Source organism: Babylonia areolata, chromosome 26 (genome assembly GCF_041734735.1).
Source record: "Babylonia areolata isolate BAREFJ2019XMU chromosome 26, ASM4173473v1, whole genome shotgun sequence".
Classification (NCBI taxonomy): domain Eukaryota; kingdom Metazoa; phylum Mollusca; class Gastropoda; order Neogastropoda; family Buccinidae; genus Babylonia; species Babylonia areolata.
Window position 1 is genome coordinate 40857871 of NC_134901.1, and position 16685 is coordinate 40874555.

Sequence of the window (16685 nt, forward strand, 5' to 3'; positions counted from 1 at the left end):
AGTGTCTTTGGTGGATTATGAAAGTACCCTGCAGGCATCAACCACAACAGATTCATCAGCAAACAGATTTGGTCATATGATGAAAAGAAGAAGAACTGTACATAAATATCTTCTCTTTTTTTATTTTTCTGTTTCAATCTCACATTTATATTGTGTGAAACTTCTCTGTATTGTGTTTGTATCGTGTGAAACAAAACTGAATATAAAATTCAGTTTAAAAATGGCTTATTTATTAATTTCTGGATTATGAAAAAATGACCACAAGACTGTCGGGTGTAATACTGACAAAAGTAACTACAGGGAAGCACGCATAGCAATACATGAATTCAGAAAAGACAAAGATTGTATCATAGAAAAGACAAATGATAGTAAGGAAATCAGTTGGTGATTTTATTTCATTTCCATATGAATGTTGGTGCTATAAAGAAGTGAACTGGAACCGTTTAAATGTTAATTTTCCGACATTCCCACAATATCCCCTCGTCTTCGATTTGCCTTGACAGGGAAGGGGCACAACCACGCCATTCTTGTCTCTTTGCAATTTCACCGCTTGCGTCCCATGATTTGTCGTAAATTCATAAATTTGATTTGAAACGCTTTTCTCTCTTATCATCAAGAGACATCCTTACAGCCTGATAAATATTTAAGAAAATAATTCTTTATTAAACTCGCTATGCTGATACAAACATGTTTACATTCTTACACCGAATGTTCAATTCAAAGTTCTATGACGTAAACTTAGAACGCTTTTCAAAGAGCTCTGTGTGGCAAACCCACTTGAGCTCGCTGCGAAGAAATCAACATGCCTCCTGTACTAACAGTTTGTTTTGTGAGTATATTTGAATTTACCTCTGGTGTAATTGTTCTGCGACGTCTGCTGTATGCACTTTGTGTTTCTGTTCTGGTCTTTACGTTTGAAATTAAACAATTGCAGGGCAGACACAGCCGGGCAGACCTGATTACATGTTGCACGTGCAAACATTGAATGATGGGACCGTGTGGTAGGCCTTCGGATCGCGTTGATATTTTATGGATATTTACCTTTCATGCATGTGATGATGTGTGCCTGTCTTGGGAAAGGAAAACAGGGTACTATTACAGAAAGAATTGCCAACGACGAATACAAATGCACTGGTGCTCAGGATCAAAGATTCGAGATAAACTGAAGTCTGTGTTTGTTTTTACTGGAATTTTGTTACCTGCTGTCCAGAAATAAGCAGATTAAATTAAGCAAATGATTACCAAAGTGACTTTGGAGCAGTGCAAGGCAGAATTGTCAATACGCCCATCTGGGTTTGAATTCAGCTCTCAGCCTTTCTCACAAGTTTGACTGGAAAATCAAACTGAGTGCCTAGTCTTTCAGATCAGGTGAGACTGTAAACCGACATACCGTGTGCAGCAATAGTGTTGTCCTCTGGCAAAATTCTGTAGCAGAAATCCACCCCTATACAAGGTAAATACATGCACCCAAGGTCAAAGTACATTGAATTATGCTGCTGGTCAGGCATCTGCCTAGCAGATGTGATGTCGTGTGTATCGATTTATCTGTTACGCCTACTTGAGAAACTGAAACTGCAGGGTTTGTGGTTGTAGAGCTAAAAGTTAATGTTGTGTGAGAATGAAAGATGACACTGGATTCACGCAAGCCACATGATGGAGAATTGAAGAGAAAAGTAGATACGCCAGTAAGATTTAGATAGCACAGAAGATACTGCAGCAAAAGGAAATGAATAATTAGACAATTAATTGAAAAGAGATAAGCATGTTTATTACAAGCAGAAGAAAAAAATTCTAGCCTTCCTTTGTCCAGCAGTCATTTAACAGTCATTTGTTGCATAACAAAATTATTTTTGTATTAATTGTATAGTGTTGATATTTAATTTCACATCAATTATAATCTGTTTCAGTTCATGTTGGCTGTACCTGTGGCTTTTTGCTCCAAAGGGTGTGACCGAAGTAATTCCAGGCTGGTTCGTAAAGTTGTAAGAGAGGTGAGTTCACGAACTAGACTGATGAAAGTAACCTTTTCTTAAAATCCTGCTTGATATATAGACATATGGGAAGGGGTTAGTTCCTGTACAGAAACCATGGGTTGCTGCACACCCACAGCGCACGGCGAGGAGTCTTTCCTTTATAGAAACCATGGGTGTCTGTACACTCACGACATATGGCATGCAAAATTTTAGGTGACATACAGGAAAGGTTAATGGTTGAACAGTGAATGTTTATTGCCCTGATTAAAGTTTATATAATCTGCTGTCAGCATTGTGATTGAATGCTGTTAATGATTTAATCACTAAAACTAAAAGATTGCGACTTTTTAATGCTGAGTCTCTCATGAATGATTGCACCAAAATTTTCGGATTGCACATCTTTATAAATTACACCTGATCTCAGTGTATGTTGTATTCTGACATTTACAGAACATACTTGATTCTTCCAGATTGAAGCATAGAAAAGGAAGGCACATAGTGTCTTCTTAGCATTATGTCCATATAAAAAGATTACCTCTTGGGAACATTTGGGACTGAATAGAGAATGTTTTTTGCTGGTTCTACACTATTTTTTATATGTTGCTCCGACACAACAGCAGGTATGTTTATTGAGACACAAACAGCATGGTACAGTCGTCATGTTTCTATACTGAATACACAAAATTAAGAATAATGCAGGTACTGCTCTTTTATGTATTGCTTATTTTGTTGTTTCATTCTATTTGCATGATTTCTTCTTCTTCTTCTTCTTCTGCGTTCGTGGGCTTCAACTCCCACGTTCACTCGTATATACGCGAGTGGGCTTTTTACATGTATGACCGTTTTTACCCCGCCATGTAGGCAGCCATACTCCGCTTTCTGGGGTGTGCATGCTGGGTATGTTCTTGCTTCCATAACCCACCGAACGCTGACATGGATTACAGGATCTTTAACGTGCGTATTTGATCTTATGCTTGCGCATACACACGAAGGGGGTTCAGGCACTGGCAGGTCTGCACATATGTTGACCTGGGAGATCGTAAAAATCTCCACCCTTTACCCACCAGGCGCCGTCACCGTGATTCGAACCCGGGACCCTCAGATCGAAAGTCCAATGCTTTAACCATTCGGCTATGGCGCCCGTCGATTTATTATTCAACTTAGGACCATGTGATGAGATATACATATTATCAACCATTGCAGAAACTGCTGCCAGCCTTTGTTGCATTGAACACAGAGCTGTCAGACGAGTGCCTGTTTTCACTGGGACGGGATCGCTACGGCATACAGGAAACTCACAAGTCGGTGGAAGATGGGGTCAACTGGTATTGTCATTTCTGCGGCAAAGCCTTCATGACGGAGTATTACCTTGATCTGCACTTTGAGAACAGACACTCTGATCAGCTGCAAGTAAGTTAATGAGTGATGATGTCTTATAATGATAATGATAATAATAATGGAAGATGGGGTGAACTGGTATTGTCATTTCTGCGGCAAAGCCTTCATGACGGAGTATTACCTTGATCTGCACTTTGAGAACAGACACTCTGATCAGCTGCAAGTAAGTTAACGAGTGATGATGTCTTATAATGATAATGATAATAATAATAAGTTTATTTAGCACCTAATCAAATGATTTTGCTCTGAGCACTTTACAGTTACAACAGTTCAACTTTAAGAAGATATATATATATATGTGTGTGTGTGTGTGTGTCCATCAAGACATAATACAGCCTTGCATTTTTGAGACAGATTGTAACTTCCTTTGGAATAAGAATAATTGTTACATTGGATTTTAAGTACCCATGAAGTAAATTATGTGCGCTCTGTGCATGTTGAGTTTCATGAAAATGGATGGATTTATAACATCTTGTAAAAAAAAAAATTGAGAAAATAAGTAGTTTTGTTTTGCCTTTTTTTTTTTTTTTTTTTTTTTTGCTGCCCCGTCATCTGCACCGTTTCAGTGGCATTACTCCCATGCCGCTCATTTAGATTCCCCCATACACGGCCACACCCGGGTTTGTCCGTTGTAGTTCCAGCGTCGGCAGTCCACAGGGAACCATCAATGTTAGGTCGCCAGAAGGCCACACACCAGAGGAGACCCTGCACTGCTGCTGAGTCACTTCGGTGGTGTTCAGTGGTGCCTGTTCTGTTTTAACGTACTTAGGACACCACCTACTAAGCCCCCTACTAACGACAATAATGGCTTAGTCGCGGAGCCAGACTGAGTGAGCGTCCCTCCCAGAGTGGAGACCGCCAGTTTTGCCAATATTTGAATATAAACAGCTGTTTTTATTAACAAAATCTAATGCATTTCAGTATTGAAATATAAAAATTCTGAGTATTCCTTGAAATTTTATATATTCATAAGTTTATTTTTACTATCAGCAGGCAGTTTTTTTCTCCCCTCAGTTTTATTTTATTCTGTTTTTTAAACATAACTTTGTTTTGCTGCAGCATGATTTAAGTCTCTAATGTAAAGATAACATGGCATGCTCAGAGACATTTTTGATGTATTCATTTACATGATCGTGCATTTACAAAACCATGTGTGCGCGCACACGCACGCACGCACGCTCACACACACACACACACACACACACACAGGCATTAGTTCATAGCCCTATTCCTACATTCCTTCAATGCACTTCAGAATTGTGTTAATGGTTTCAGATTATTATCATTATTATTATTGAATTGTTGCTGTTAAATGTAATTGCATGTTAGTTATGCATTTTACCGTAGTTTTCTAGTTTACCTTTTCTGTTTTCCCCTTCCCTGCCCCCCTCCCCACGGCCCCTCCCCCCACACCCCCTCCCCAATCCCCACCCCCTTTTTTTTTTATTTAATTTTTTTTCATAACGTCTAATATTACTGATAGTGAAAAGACGCAAAAACTAAAGAACGAACACACACACAGCAACAACAACTAAAAAGATAACTAAAGGGAAGACTTCCCACTGACAGATGCACAACTCTGTGTGCCTGGCGGACATGTGTGAGGTGTTCCGCTGTGACGTGATTGGTCGGAGAGTCGTCGCAGATTTCTGGGACGTGGCTCTGTGCTTGGAGGATGACATGAAGATTCTGCACCACAAGTGTTCCGTGAGTGTGGACTTCTTTGTAAGGTTGTTGGGAAAATAACAAGGTTTAATCAGCTTGGGGGTTAGATATAGGTGAAGCTATAGATATCTTGGTTTGTCATAACTAGGTATAATCAGTGTGGGGCTTAGATTATAGATGAAGCTATAGATATCTGGGTTTGTAGTAACTAGGTATAATCAGCTTGGGGGTTAGATATAGATGAAGCTATAGATATCTGGGTTTGCAGTAACTAGGTATAATCAGTGTGGGGGTTAGATTATAGATGAAACTATAGATATCAGGGTTTGCTGTAACTAGGTATAATCAGCGTGGGGGTTAGATTATAGATGAAGCTATAGATATCTGGGTTTGCAGTAACTAGGTATAATCAGCCTAGCAAAGCATATTTATATGAGTGCACACAAGCTGATGCACATATATTTGTGTGGGTGTGTGTGCACATGCGCGTGCGTGCATGAGTGTGTGTGGACATGTGCAGTGTGTGTGAATGTATCATGATAATTTGTTGAGTGAGAGAGAGTTTGTTGAACATGGGGAAATTTGTTTCAGTAGGTTGTTGTTTTATATTATTTTTATTTTATTTTTTTACAGTTGATGGTGAAATCCTGTGTGCCATCAGGACTGACAGAAAATGAAACACGGAGACTGACAGGTACGAGTTTCTGTTCTTCAGTTTCAGTTTCTCAAGGTGTCACTGCATTCAGACAAATCAATACACACTACATCACATCTGTAAGGCAGATGCTTGACCTGCAGCGTAACCCAGTGTGTTTGTTCAGGCCTTGAGAGCATGAATATAATATAATATTGTAATTTTAGCGTGGTCGCCCAATCGAGCTATATAATTGTGTGACCTGGTTGGAGACATAATTTGACAAAAAACAAGAATGCCAGAGAATCAACAGACAGACAGAAAATACGAGAGAAAAAACTTTGCCGTATGAAGAGCACAGGAACAGGAGTCACGATGGCTGCCGGAAAAAGAGGGCGCTAGTCAGGGGGACAAAGGGGAGGTTTCCTACTTCCGGGAGGTTATTAGCCGTAGCTACTTTCGTTTTCTCCGCATAGGCGGATAGTAGTTTGCACAGGACAGGAATGTCAGGCCCCTGCCGGAGTCTGCACTAGTGGGTCATGGTAAGTATGTTATTTAAACGTTATTTTAGGCAGAAAGTTTCCTTTTGTGTACCTATCAGAGTAGATTCTTTCCACAGAATTTTGCCAGAGGCCAACACTCATTGCCTTGGGTTCTTTTTCAGTGTGCCAAGTTCATGCTGCATATGGGATGTCGGTTTATCATTTCATCTGAATGACTAGACGCTCTGGAGTGATGGCCTAAAGGTAACGCGTCCGCCTAGGAAGCGAGAGAATCTGAGTGCACTGGATCGAATCACGGCTCAGCCGCTGATATTTTCTCCCCCTCCACTAGACCTTGAGTGGTGGTCTGGACGCTAGTCATTTGGATGAGACGATAAACTGAGGTCCTGTGTGTAGCATGCACTTAGCACACGTAAAAGAACCCATGGCAACAAAAGGGTTGTTCCTGGCAAAATTCTGTAGAAAAATCCACTTCGATAGGAAAAACAAATAATAATACTGCACACAGGAAAAAAAAAAAAAAATGGGTGGCGCTGTAGTGTAGCGACGCGCTGTCCCTGGGGAGAGCAGCCCGAATTTCACACAGAGAAATCTGTTGTGATAAAAAGAAATAAAAATACAAATACTCTGTTTCATTCTGCAAACTTGGCAGAAAGGGCAAGAGAGGGATTCAAACCCAGACCCTCACTGACTCTGTATAGGCAGATGAGTGTCTTAACCATTCTGCCATATATATATATGTGTGTGTGTGTGTGACGCAGCATGTGAAAACACGGCTGAAGTCGCAATTTATCATTTTTTTACTTTTGTGTGCCTTCTAAAAGTTTAAAAATCAAAGATTAATATAGAAAAAAAACAACAGAATGGATCTATCTGTCTTAGTTTTATTTCTATGATTTTCTTCGAAGTTCATGTGCCCGAGAAGTAGAAATGGAGAAATCGGCTCTTGAAAAAAACCACATTATTGTGCCCCTGTGACCTAAAAAACAAGAATTATCCTGAATGTTTATGTGGTGTCAAAAGATTCAGAACTGAGTAAACTTTTAATTTCCATATGAAAAAGGCACAGGAAAATTCGTATTTTCTCTCTGTGCTACTCAAACGAAGACAAGTATTGCAAGTGGAGGAGTGACGTCATGCAATACAGATTATTCAGCCACAATAGACCCATGGAAAAACCCACACATTTGTCTGCCTGTAGCTTCAAAACACAAATCTTCATGAACATACATATGGTGTCAGACGATTCAGAATTAAGTGAATTTTAGATAACGCCAGAGAATCAATAGACAGACAGAAAATACCAAAAAAAAACTTAGCGGTATGAAGAGCACAGGAACAGGAGTCTTGATGGCTGCCGGAAAAAGAGGGACAAAGGGGAGGTTACCTACTTCCGGGAGGTTATTGGATGTAGTACTTTCGTTTTCTCCGCATAGGTGGATAGTAGTTTGCACAGGACAGGAATGTCAGACCCCTGCCGGAGTCTGCACTAGTTGGGTCACGGCAAGTATGTTATTTGAACGTAATTTTGGATAGAAAATTTCCTTTTCGATATGTCAGAGGCACAGGAAAATTCGGATTTTCTCTCTGTACTCAAACAAAGACAAGAATGGCAAGTGGAGGAGTGACATCATGCAATACAGATCATACAGCCACAAGATGCGATATCTATAAAAATCCCAATCTTCATGATTTTGACCCTAACTACTTGTTTTTGTGTACAGCTGAGAATCGCTGGATGCAACTTTAGCCAGGTTTTCGCGTGCTGTGTCTTACACGCACGCACGCACACACACACACACACACACACATATATGTGTGTGTGTTTGTGTGTGTGTGTGTGTGTGTGTGTATATATATATATATATATATGTGTGTGTGTGTGTAGATATATATGTGTGTGTGTGTGTTGTCCATACATATATGGATAGATGAATATATGTACATATATATAGAAGGAGATAAAGAACTCTTCTTAGCGTGTGTTCTGAAAGTATATCGCAGGAATATGTTTGCAAATGTTCATTGTGTCATACAGATATCTATAAATGTGTGTGTGTATACTTATGTTTAAGTGCAAAATTTACTTGCTGTCTTCCTTTTCTTAGTTCATAATGATGTTCTTTGAATATGTCATTGTGTATTTTGTAAAGTATTAAGTTTCGGTGAACTCCAGACTCGTAATGAGATTTATGTTGCTTGTAATTTTTTTTATTTCAGATCAAACAATGAAGGAGCTGTGCTCTTATCTGACTTGCTCCAAATACTGGGAGATCCCATTTGATGCGGTATGTTTGAACGAATTGAAGTCCACTTTAATGCAACACTCCTTTTCCCATAAAACTAGCTAAAAACATGCATGCATGCACACCCATGTACACACACAGTCGGCCGCTGATAAGTTACTGGAAACAAGTGACAGCAGATGGTTGAAGTATGTTGTTTCTTTCTATTGATCATCAGTTATTGTACTGATGGTGTATGTTCTGTGAAAAAGGTAAACAACTGAACATTAATGATTCAGGTAATGGTTGGACTCAGAATTTCCATGTTTGTGTGTGGAAAGTTTGCAGTAGACTGTCAGTTTGGTGATCCCTTTATCCAAGATGCATGCATGTACATGCACTCACAAGAGAGCGCACGCATGCGGTTGTGCGCGCACACACACACGCACAGTGTCTAGAAAGGCAGTTTTTATGGGTTTTTTTTTTTCCACTATAAATTTCATGTGTTGAAGTGTTGTACAGTGGTGGTTACTTGTTCAGTGACCTGATTTATTTCATATATGTAGATTTTGCTTTGTATTATACACGTCTGTACCAAATTACTAAGAGGGCATATATGCACTTGCAAGTATTGTCTTATGTACGTGTGTGTTCATTCATCATTAATTCTCCCAGTAATTTTAACATTAAGCTGTAGATAAAAATTCTTATGTGATGACTTGAATCTGTGGAAGTAATAGATATCTCTGAAATAATTTCTCTGTTGTTTTTTTTTTTGTTTTTTTTTTATTTGTGACCCAGAGAATCACGGATGGATCGACCGGCCTGTACATCATCATGGTGGTGATGGTTATCTTCTGTGTCATCATCTACTACTTCATCTTCTTCGCTTACTTTTAGTGAGTAGAGGATTGGTTTTCTCTCTGCAAGGGTGTGCGTGTGTGAGCATGAGTCATGCCGCACTGACCTGTGTGTGATGTCGCACTGACCTGTGTGTGAGCATGTCTGATGTCGCACTGACCTATGAGTGATGTGGCACTGACCTATGTGTTAGCATGAGTGATGTGGCACTGACCTATGTGTTAGCATGAGTGATGTCGCACTGACCTATGTGTGATGTTGCACTGATCTATGTGTGATGTCGCACTGACCTATGTGTTAGCATGAGTGATGTGGCACTGACCTATGTGTTAGCATGAGTGATGTGGCACTGACCTATGTGTTAGCATGAGTGATGTGGCACTGACCTATGTGTTAGCATGAGTGATGTCGCACTGACCTATGTGTTAGCATGAGTGATGTGGCACTGACCTATGTGTGATGTCGCACTGATCTATGTGTGATGTGGCACTGACCTATGTGTTAGCATGAGTGATGTGGCACTGACCTATGTGTTAGCATGAGTGATGTCGCACTGACCTATGTGTGATGTTGCACTGATCTATGTGTGATGTGGCACTGACCTATGTGTTAGCATGAGTGATGTGGCACTGACCTATGTGTCAGCATGTGTGATGTGGCACTGACCTATGTGTCAGCATGAGTGATGTGGGACTGACCTGTGTGTCAGCATGAGTGATGTGGCACTGACCTGTGTGTCAGCATGTGTGATGTGGCACTGACCTATGTGTCAGCATGTGTGATGTGGCACTGACCTATGTGTCAGCATGAGTGATGTGGCACTGACCTGTGTGTCAGCATGTGTGATGTGGCACTGACCTATGTGTCAGCATGTGTGATGTGGCACTGACCTATGTGTCAGCATGTGTGATGTGGCACTGACCTATGTGTCAGCATGAGTGATGTGGCACTGACCTGTGTGTCAGCATGAGTGATGTGGCACTGACCTGTGTGTCAGCATGAGGTGGGGAGGGATATAAGTGAATTAGGAGGGGAGATTCTGATGGATTTTTTACCCTTTGTACGTTTTTGACTCGCGGAGTGAATTGATGTGATAACCCTCTTTCAGTTGTCTGTATGTTTTTCCTTGGTAATCTTACACATCAGTATTTTCTCAGCAACTTTAAATTCATACACGAGCGTGAACTGTAAGCCACGGGAAGTGACTTCAGTAATATTTCTTGCTGTGACTACACATATCAGTTTGAAGGAAAATTCAGTCAGTGTTAGTATGTTTTCTGAGTTTTTCTGCATTAATATCGCAAGGAAGCCTGCCAAGGCTGTAAACTCCCTTGAGTTAAATGGGTTTAACTTGTGATATATAATTTCTGTCGTTACAGATAACTTGTAATTTCTCAGAAATGAAAGAAATCTCAGACAGTGGGTTCAGCTTCACAGTTACTGTATATTGGGTGTATTGGTCTTTGTTCTGTTTGGCAGAAACAGAAACAACATTTCTGTTGTAATTTTATGAATTGCACTTTTGTATATAGCACATGTGAAAACTCAACTTTCTAAGTTCATAGAGGAAAATGATTAGATCAAGCACATTGCAAGTCAGAGAAACTTGAGATTTTGATTATAACTATGAATTTGTGTAGATTTAAACCTGGATTGTTGATACTTGAAATAAACATTGACAGTGCACTCCTTTGATCATAATTTGCAAAAAGGACAAAGGTTGTGAATGTATTGCACCTATAAACAGAGCACATCAGGTAGGTGGGCTGGAAGTATGGACATTTATTGGTCTGGACTTATGTGTCTGTCCAGGCAGTACAATAATCTGTATTGGTCACAGTGTCTTATCACTTTCCGTTAAAAGAGGATTAGAAGGCAGCTATGCTGGACAGTCTGTCGGCAGATCTGGAGTTGTGATTCCATTCACTGTGTAAACACATACCATATACTGTTTTTGACTAGCCACCATGGTGAAGTGGTTAGCATTGATGACAGATGACTGGGAGGGCATAAGTTCAAACCCCAGCATAGACAGCTATAGTTTTGTGTGTGTGTATGCGTTTGTGTTTTGGTTGGGGGTTTTTTTGGTGGTATGTTTTCATGTGTCTGATTCTTACCCTAAATAGGCAGTATGGGCTCAGATGGGAAGACTGGGACCACATATTCGTAGCGCAGAACTGTCTCTCTCTGGAATGATACCTGCTGGGATATGTGAAACGAAGGGGCCACCTAGGAACGTAAAAATTCTGACAGTAATTTACCCTGACTACAAAGCATGGTGTCTTGTGTTTCAGTACCGATGCATTTTCTGACACGGTCATTCACAACTCGGTGTCTGAGCTGGGATCATCCACATCATCATACCGGCCGAAGGTGCGACATCGTCATCACCGATTTTCTGAGTCTCATCCAGACTGATAACCTTTCCACCTTCCATCCCAGTGTTTATTTATCCAGAAAAAGGTATGTGTGGAAAGGGAAGGAGATTTGTGTGTGTGTGTGTGTGTGTGTGTGTCTGTCCTCAAATGATTGTACAGTATAAAAGAGTGATTAAATGGGTATGTTTATGTGAAGATGAGAATGGTGTACAGTATAAAAGAGTGAATAATGTGTGTGTGAAGAGAATGGACAGTACCTCATGCACAGAGGAGAAAATGGGGAGGACTTTCATTGGAATTCTCTTCTTGTTACACATTCAGTGTTTGAGGCCAGTGTTGCAATATCTTCCCTTGTATCAAAACTGTCTCTGCAGATTTTGACTTGCTCACCTCTCCTCTTTGGCAGGGGAGGATTAAGCAAAGTGATCATGCATAAGCTCCAACCCAGTCACTGTCTCAGTGGTGAACTGCAGGACATTGCTTTCCACAGGGGTGACCAATCTCCATTGAGTGTCTTCCTCAGAAGCAGAAGCCAGAGATCCTCTCGCTTTCTGTCAAGACTGTGGGCTGGGTGGAACTTGTTGGACTGTGAGTCTGGTGTGTCGGGCAGTAGCATCAGATGCTGCTGGGGGCACAGCAGTTTCAGTTTCTCAAGGAGACGTCACTGCGTTCAGACAAATCCATATATGCTACACACCTGCATGGCAGATGTCTGACTGGCAGCATGCCCCAACGCCCTTAGGCCTGGAGTGCATGCATATGTATATGTTTGTCTTCTTATTAGAGTGGATTTCTTCTGCAGGACAATTGCCAGAAGACAATTCTCTTGTTGCCACAGGTTCTTTATCAGTGCACCAGGTGTGTGCCGCACACGGAACTTTGGTTTATCATCTCATCCGAATGACTAGACACTCAGTTTGATTTTCCAGTCAAAGGTAGAATGGGTGAGAGCAGGATTTGAACCCAGACCCTCAGGGACTCTGTATTAGCAGATGAGCGTCTTATCCATTCTGCCACATTTCTCCTTGGCATGAGCGTCTTATCCATTCTGCCACATTTCTCCTTGGCATGAGCGTCTTATCCATTCTGCCACATTTCTCCTTGGCATGAGCGTCTTATCCATGAGCGTCTTATCCATTCTGCCACATTTCTCCTTGGCATGAGCGTCTTATCCATGAGCGTCTTATCCATTCTGCCACCTTTCTCCTTGGCATGAGCGTCTTATCCATTCTGCCACATTTCTCCTTGGCATGAGCATCTTATCCATGAGCGTCTTATCCATTCTGCCACATTTCTCCTTGGCATGAGCGTCTTATCCATTCTGCCACATTTCTCCTTGGCATGAGCATCTTATCCATTCTGCCACATTTCTCCTTGGCATGAGCGTCTTATCCATGAGCGTCATATCCATTCTGCCACATTTCTCCTTGGCATGAGCGTCATATCCATTCTGCCACATTTCTCCTTGGCATGAGCGTCTTATCCATTCTGCCACATTTCTCCTTGGCATGAGCGTCATATCCATTCTGTCACATTTCTCCTTGGCATGAGCATCTTATCCATTCTGCCACATTTCTCCTTGGCATGAGCGTCTTATCCATGAGCGTCTTATCCATTCTGCCACATTTCTCCTTGGCATGAGCGTCTTATCCATTCTGCCACATTTCTCCTTGGCATGAGCATCTTATCCATTCTGCCACATTTCTCCTTGGCATGAGCATCTTATCCATTCTGCCACATTTCTCCTTGGCATGAGCGTCTTATCCATGAGCGTCTTATCCATGAGCGTCTTATCCATTCTGCCACATTTCTCCTTGGCATGAGCGTCTTATCCATGAGCGTCTTATCCATTCTGCCACATTTCTCCTTGGCATGAGCGTCTTATCCATTCTGCCACCTTTCTCCTTGGCATAGCGTCTTATCCATGAGCGTCTTATCCATTCTGCCACCTTTCTCCTTGGCATGAGCGTCTTATCCATGAGCGTCTTATCCATTCTGCCACCTTTCTCCTTGGCATAGCGTCTTATCCATTCTGCCACCTTTCTCCTTGGCATAGCGTCTTATCCATGAGCGTCTTATCCATTCTGCCACCTTTCTCCTTGGCATAGCGTCTTATCCATGAGCGTCTTATCCATTCTGCCACCTTTCTCCTTGGCATAGCGTCTTATCCATTCTGCCACCTTTCTCCGTGGCACAGCAGTATGAGGTTAGTAGCCACTGCCACCTCTTTAGCCTCCCCACCACACTGTCCCTGACACCTAGAGGCTTCCCTTGTGCTGTCAAATAACTGCTTCATTACTTGGCACAGTCTGTGACCATGGTTGATGGATGGTTTTCAAGGTGTTTCTTTCATTGCTGATGATGCAGCTGTTGCCTCCTGGACCATGGGGCAGTGGCCTCCTGTTTGATTGTGTCAGTTTGACCCTTTGCAGCAGGATGCCAAAAAGAAGAGTTCCTTCAAATACTCCCTGTTATGTAAACTAGAGTCGTATCTCATGTTCCAGTCCCTCCAGTGTTAGTATGGCATGCACAGAAACATCGCTTGTGTCACAGAATATATAAGAATGGGTGTGACTTTGATTGAGCAAACAGAGCAGACCTATTGGCTGTAGCTTGCAGCAGTTTGACATGGTCAGCAGAATGGGTGTGGCTTTGTGCAAACAGAGCAGACCTATTGGCTGTAGCTTGCAGCAGTTTGACATGGTCAGCAGAGTGGGTGTGGCTTTGTGCAAACAGAGCAAACCTATTGGCTGTAGCTTGCAGCAGTTTGACATGGTCAGCAGAATGGGTGTGGCTTATTGCAAACAGAGCAAACCTATAACTGTAGCTTGCAGCAGTTTGACATGGTCAGCAGAAGAAACTCCCATTTTTGAGTCGGGTCACCTCTTCTGTTTCTTATGCCAGAAAGTCTGCCTGTCATAGCTGTTAATCTGGAATGTCAGTTTCTTCTTTGAGCAAGGTCCTTATCATTCATTCTCCCTTGTGACTTTCTTGACATAGGCCAAGGTATTCCAGAAACACATCTCTGGGTAGAAGCCAGTGTTTTTTTGTGCTAAATAAGGTAGGAACTGATGTAAATTAGGTCATTTGTGATCAGTGTTGTGTACAAGGTAGTCAACATAATTGTCACGAATTGTCGACTTTTTCTTGCTTCTGCTTACATTATGAATTCCATGTTTATACACCTGATTCAAGTGTGTAAATAGCAAATTAATCATGATTAAAGTGTGTGTGAGTGGTTCTGCTGAGAGATAAACAGTTTTGTGGCGATTATTTTTCCTTGTTGGTGCATAGAATGTGCAAAGCTGAATATGTCACAGCACCGAACACAAAAACATAATTACGCATCCAGTTTCAATCACAAACACACATTACGATAAAATGAGTTTGATTTCTCTGGTCATCATGCAACAATAAATATTTTGATCCCTTAGATTCACTTGCAGAGATGTACTGTGCTGAGTGTGTCAGCCAAATAAAAAATAATAAAGAAAAAAAATAATGAAGTCCTGATGTATCTGCTACACCAGTTCTCATTAGGTCCAACTTGATCTTGAAGTAAAATGAAGCCAGCGAAAAGTCAGATTGGGGGAGAAAGATGGTTGTGTGTGTGTGTGTGTGTTTTCCCCTTGCATAAATGTCCAGTGGAAAAGGGTGAGAGAAAGAACTCTTGATGAAGCTCCACTTCATTCTTGGTCACTGACTGTAAGGGAAAGTGTGTGCACAGAAAACACTTGGAAACGTTAAGAAGCAAAGGAGTAATTGATTCATAATTCATTCAAGAGAAAACACTGCCTTTGGAACTAATTAGGGTGAAAACGACTTATTCCAGCTTCCCTTTTCACTGTGTCACCTATCTTCTCTTTTAGAGCATGCTGTCCACAATGATTTATTCCATTACAACTGCTGTGTTTACCCGTTTCCATTGATGCTCAAGATGTGTTTATAAGAGATGATGAAAGTGGGAAAGATAAAAATGAGGGTGGGGAAGTTGTGGAAGGATTCACAATCAAGTCTGTTGTTTGAAATCATCCTTTCATCTATTCAGTCTGTTCTGTTGGTAACCATTATATAAAATAAGTATATATCGCCAAACAGGGAGTATAAAATTATAACACCTCTTGGTTTACCATCAGTTTGAAAATTAAATCCATTTGTTTGCTAAAATAGTAGATTTTTTTCTCTATCCCACATGTTTTTGGTGTATTTGGTCAACCATTATTTATACCGATTTGTAATTTTGTTCCACATGTTTTTTTGTGTATCGCTCAGTGAAATAATTACTTGTTGGAAATGTGCTTGAAATTTTGAATAAAGCATTGATAATCATGCCTGTGATGTCCTCCAACAAGGTATGCAAATCCATTTCTGAGTAAAAAATGTGGAAATTAATTGTATGGAAAGCTTGTGTCATAATGTTAGTCTTTTCAAAAGAACATGCAAACAAAAAAGTTCTTGAAGGCAAAACTTATGCAAATCAGTGAAGTTATGAGCAAGACACCAAGTTGTGCTCCAACAACAAACCCCGACAACCTCCCCTGATGGTATGCCTCCTAATTGAATTTGTGCGAACAACTCACTGAACTGTCAGCCAATGAGAAAAGAACAGTCTGAGTGTATGGTCACCCAAACAGAACACTGAGCTTGTTCATTGGTTGACAGTGTTCAATTTTCTCATTGGGTGACAGTTCAGTGAGTTGTTCTCATAAATTCAACTATATAAGGAGGCATACCAAGAGGGGTGGAGGTCGGGGTTTGTGGATGGCGCACAGCAAAGTTGTCAGTCTTTAAGAATTTTCACACCTGATTCAGCCACACAAAACACATTCTTTCAACATGTTTATTTGCTCACAAAGGCTTTCATACACATGCATATGCAGAACATATGCATATGTTACAACACAACCTGAAAGACATGGTGTAGTTATCTGCTGTAATGAGTTTATGAATGGGCAGTGCAGAGGAAAGCTGGTGAACAAAAACTGGAATTAAGTATGGACTAGAATCTGCTGACCTTGTTGAGCGTCTCTGCACTGTGAGCAACTCTC

At 41.0% G+C, this 16685-nt stretch overlaps 1 protein-coding gene across 1 annotated transcript; it reads left to right on the forward strand.

Annotated features, from left to right (window-relative positions):
• Positions 1–744: 744 nt before the first annotated feature.
• Positions 745–16417, forward strand: LOC143300314 (uncharacterized). Its single transcript, XM_076613913.1, has 9 exons — positions 745–829; positions 1908–1991; positions 3177–3387; positions 3437–3534; positions 4941–5078; positions 5670–5730; positions 8394–8461; positions 9200–9297; positions 11554–16417. The coding sequence occupies exons 1-9, from the start codon at positions 803–805 to the stop codon at positions 11675–11677; spliced, it is 909 nt and encodes a 302-aa protein (XP_076470028.1). The 5' UTR covers positions 745–802; the 3' UTR covers positions 11678–16417.
• Positions 16418–16685: the final 268 nt, after the last annotated feature.

Excerpts from the sequence above, each read along its gene's own strand:
- LOC143300314 (XM_076613913.1), top strand. The coding sequence starts at position 803 with ATGCCTCCTGTACTAACAGTTTGTTTT. Across the intron at positions 3,535-4,940 it reads GACACTCTGATCAGCTGCAA|ATGCACAACTCTGTGTGCCT; the intron begins GTAAGTTAACGA and ends TCCCACTGACAG. Across the intron at positions 5,079-5,669 it reads TTCTGCACCACAAGTGTTCC|TTGATGGTGAAATCCTGTGT; the intron begins GTGAGTGTGGAC and ends ATTTTTTTACAG.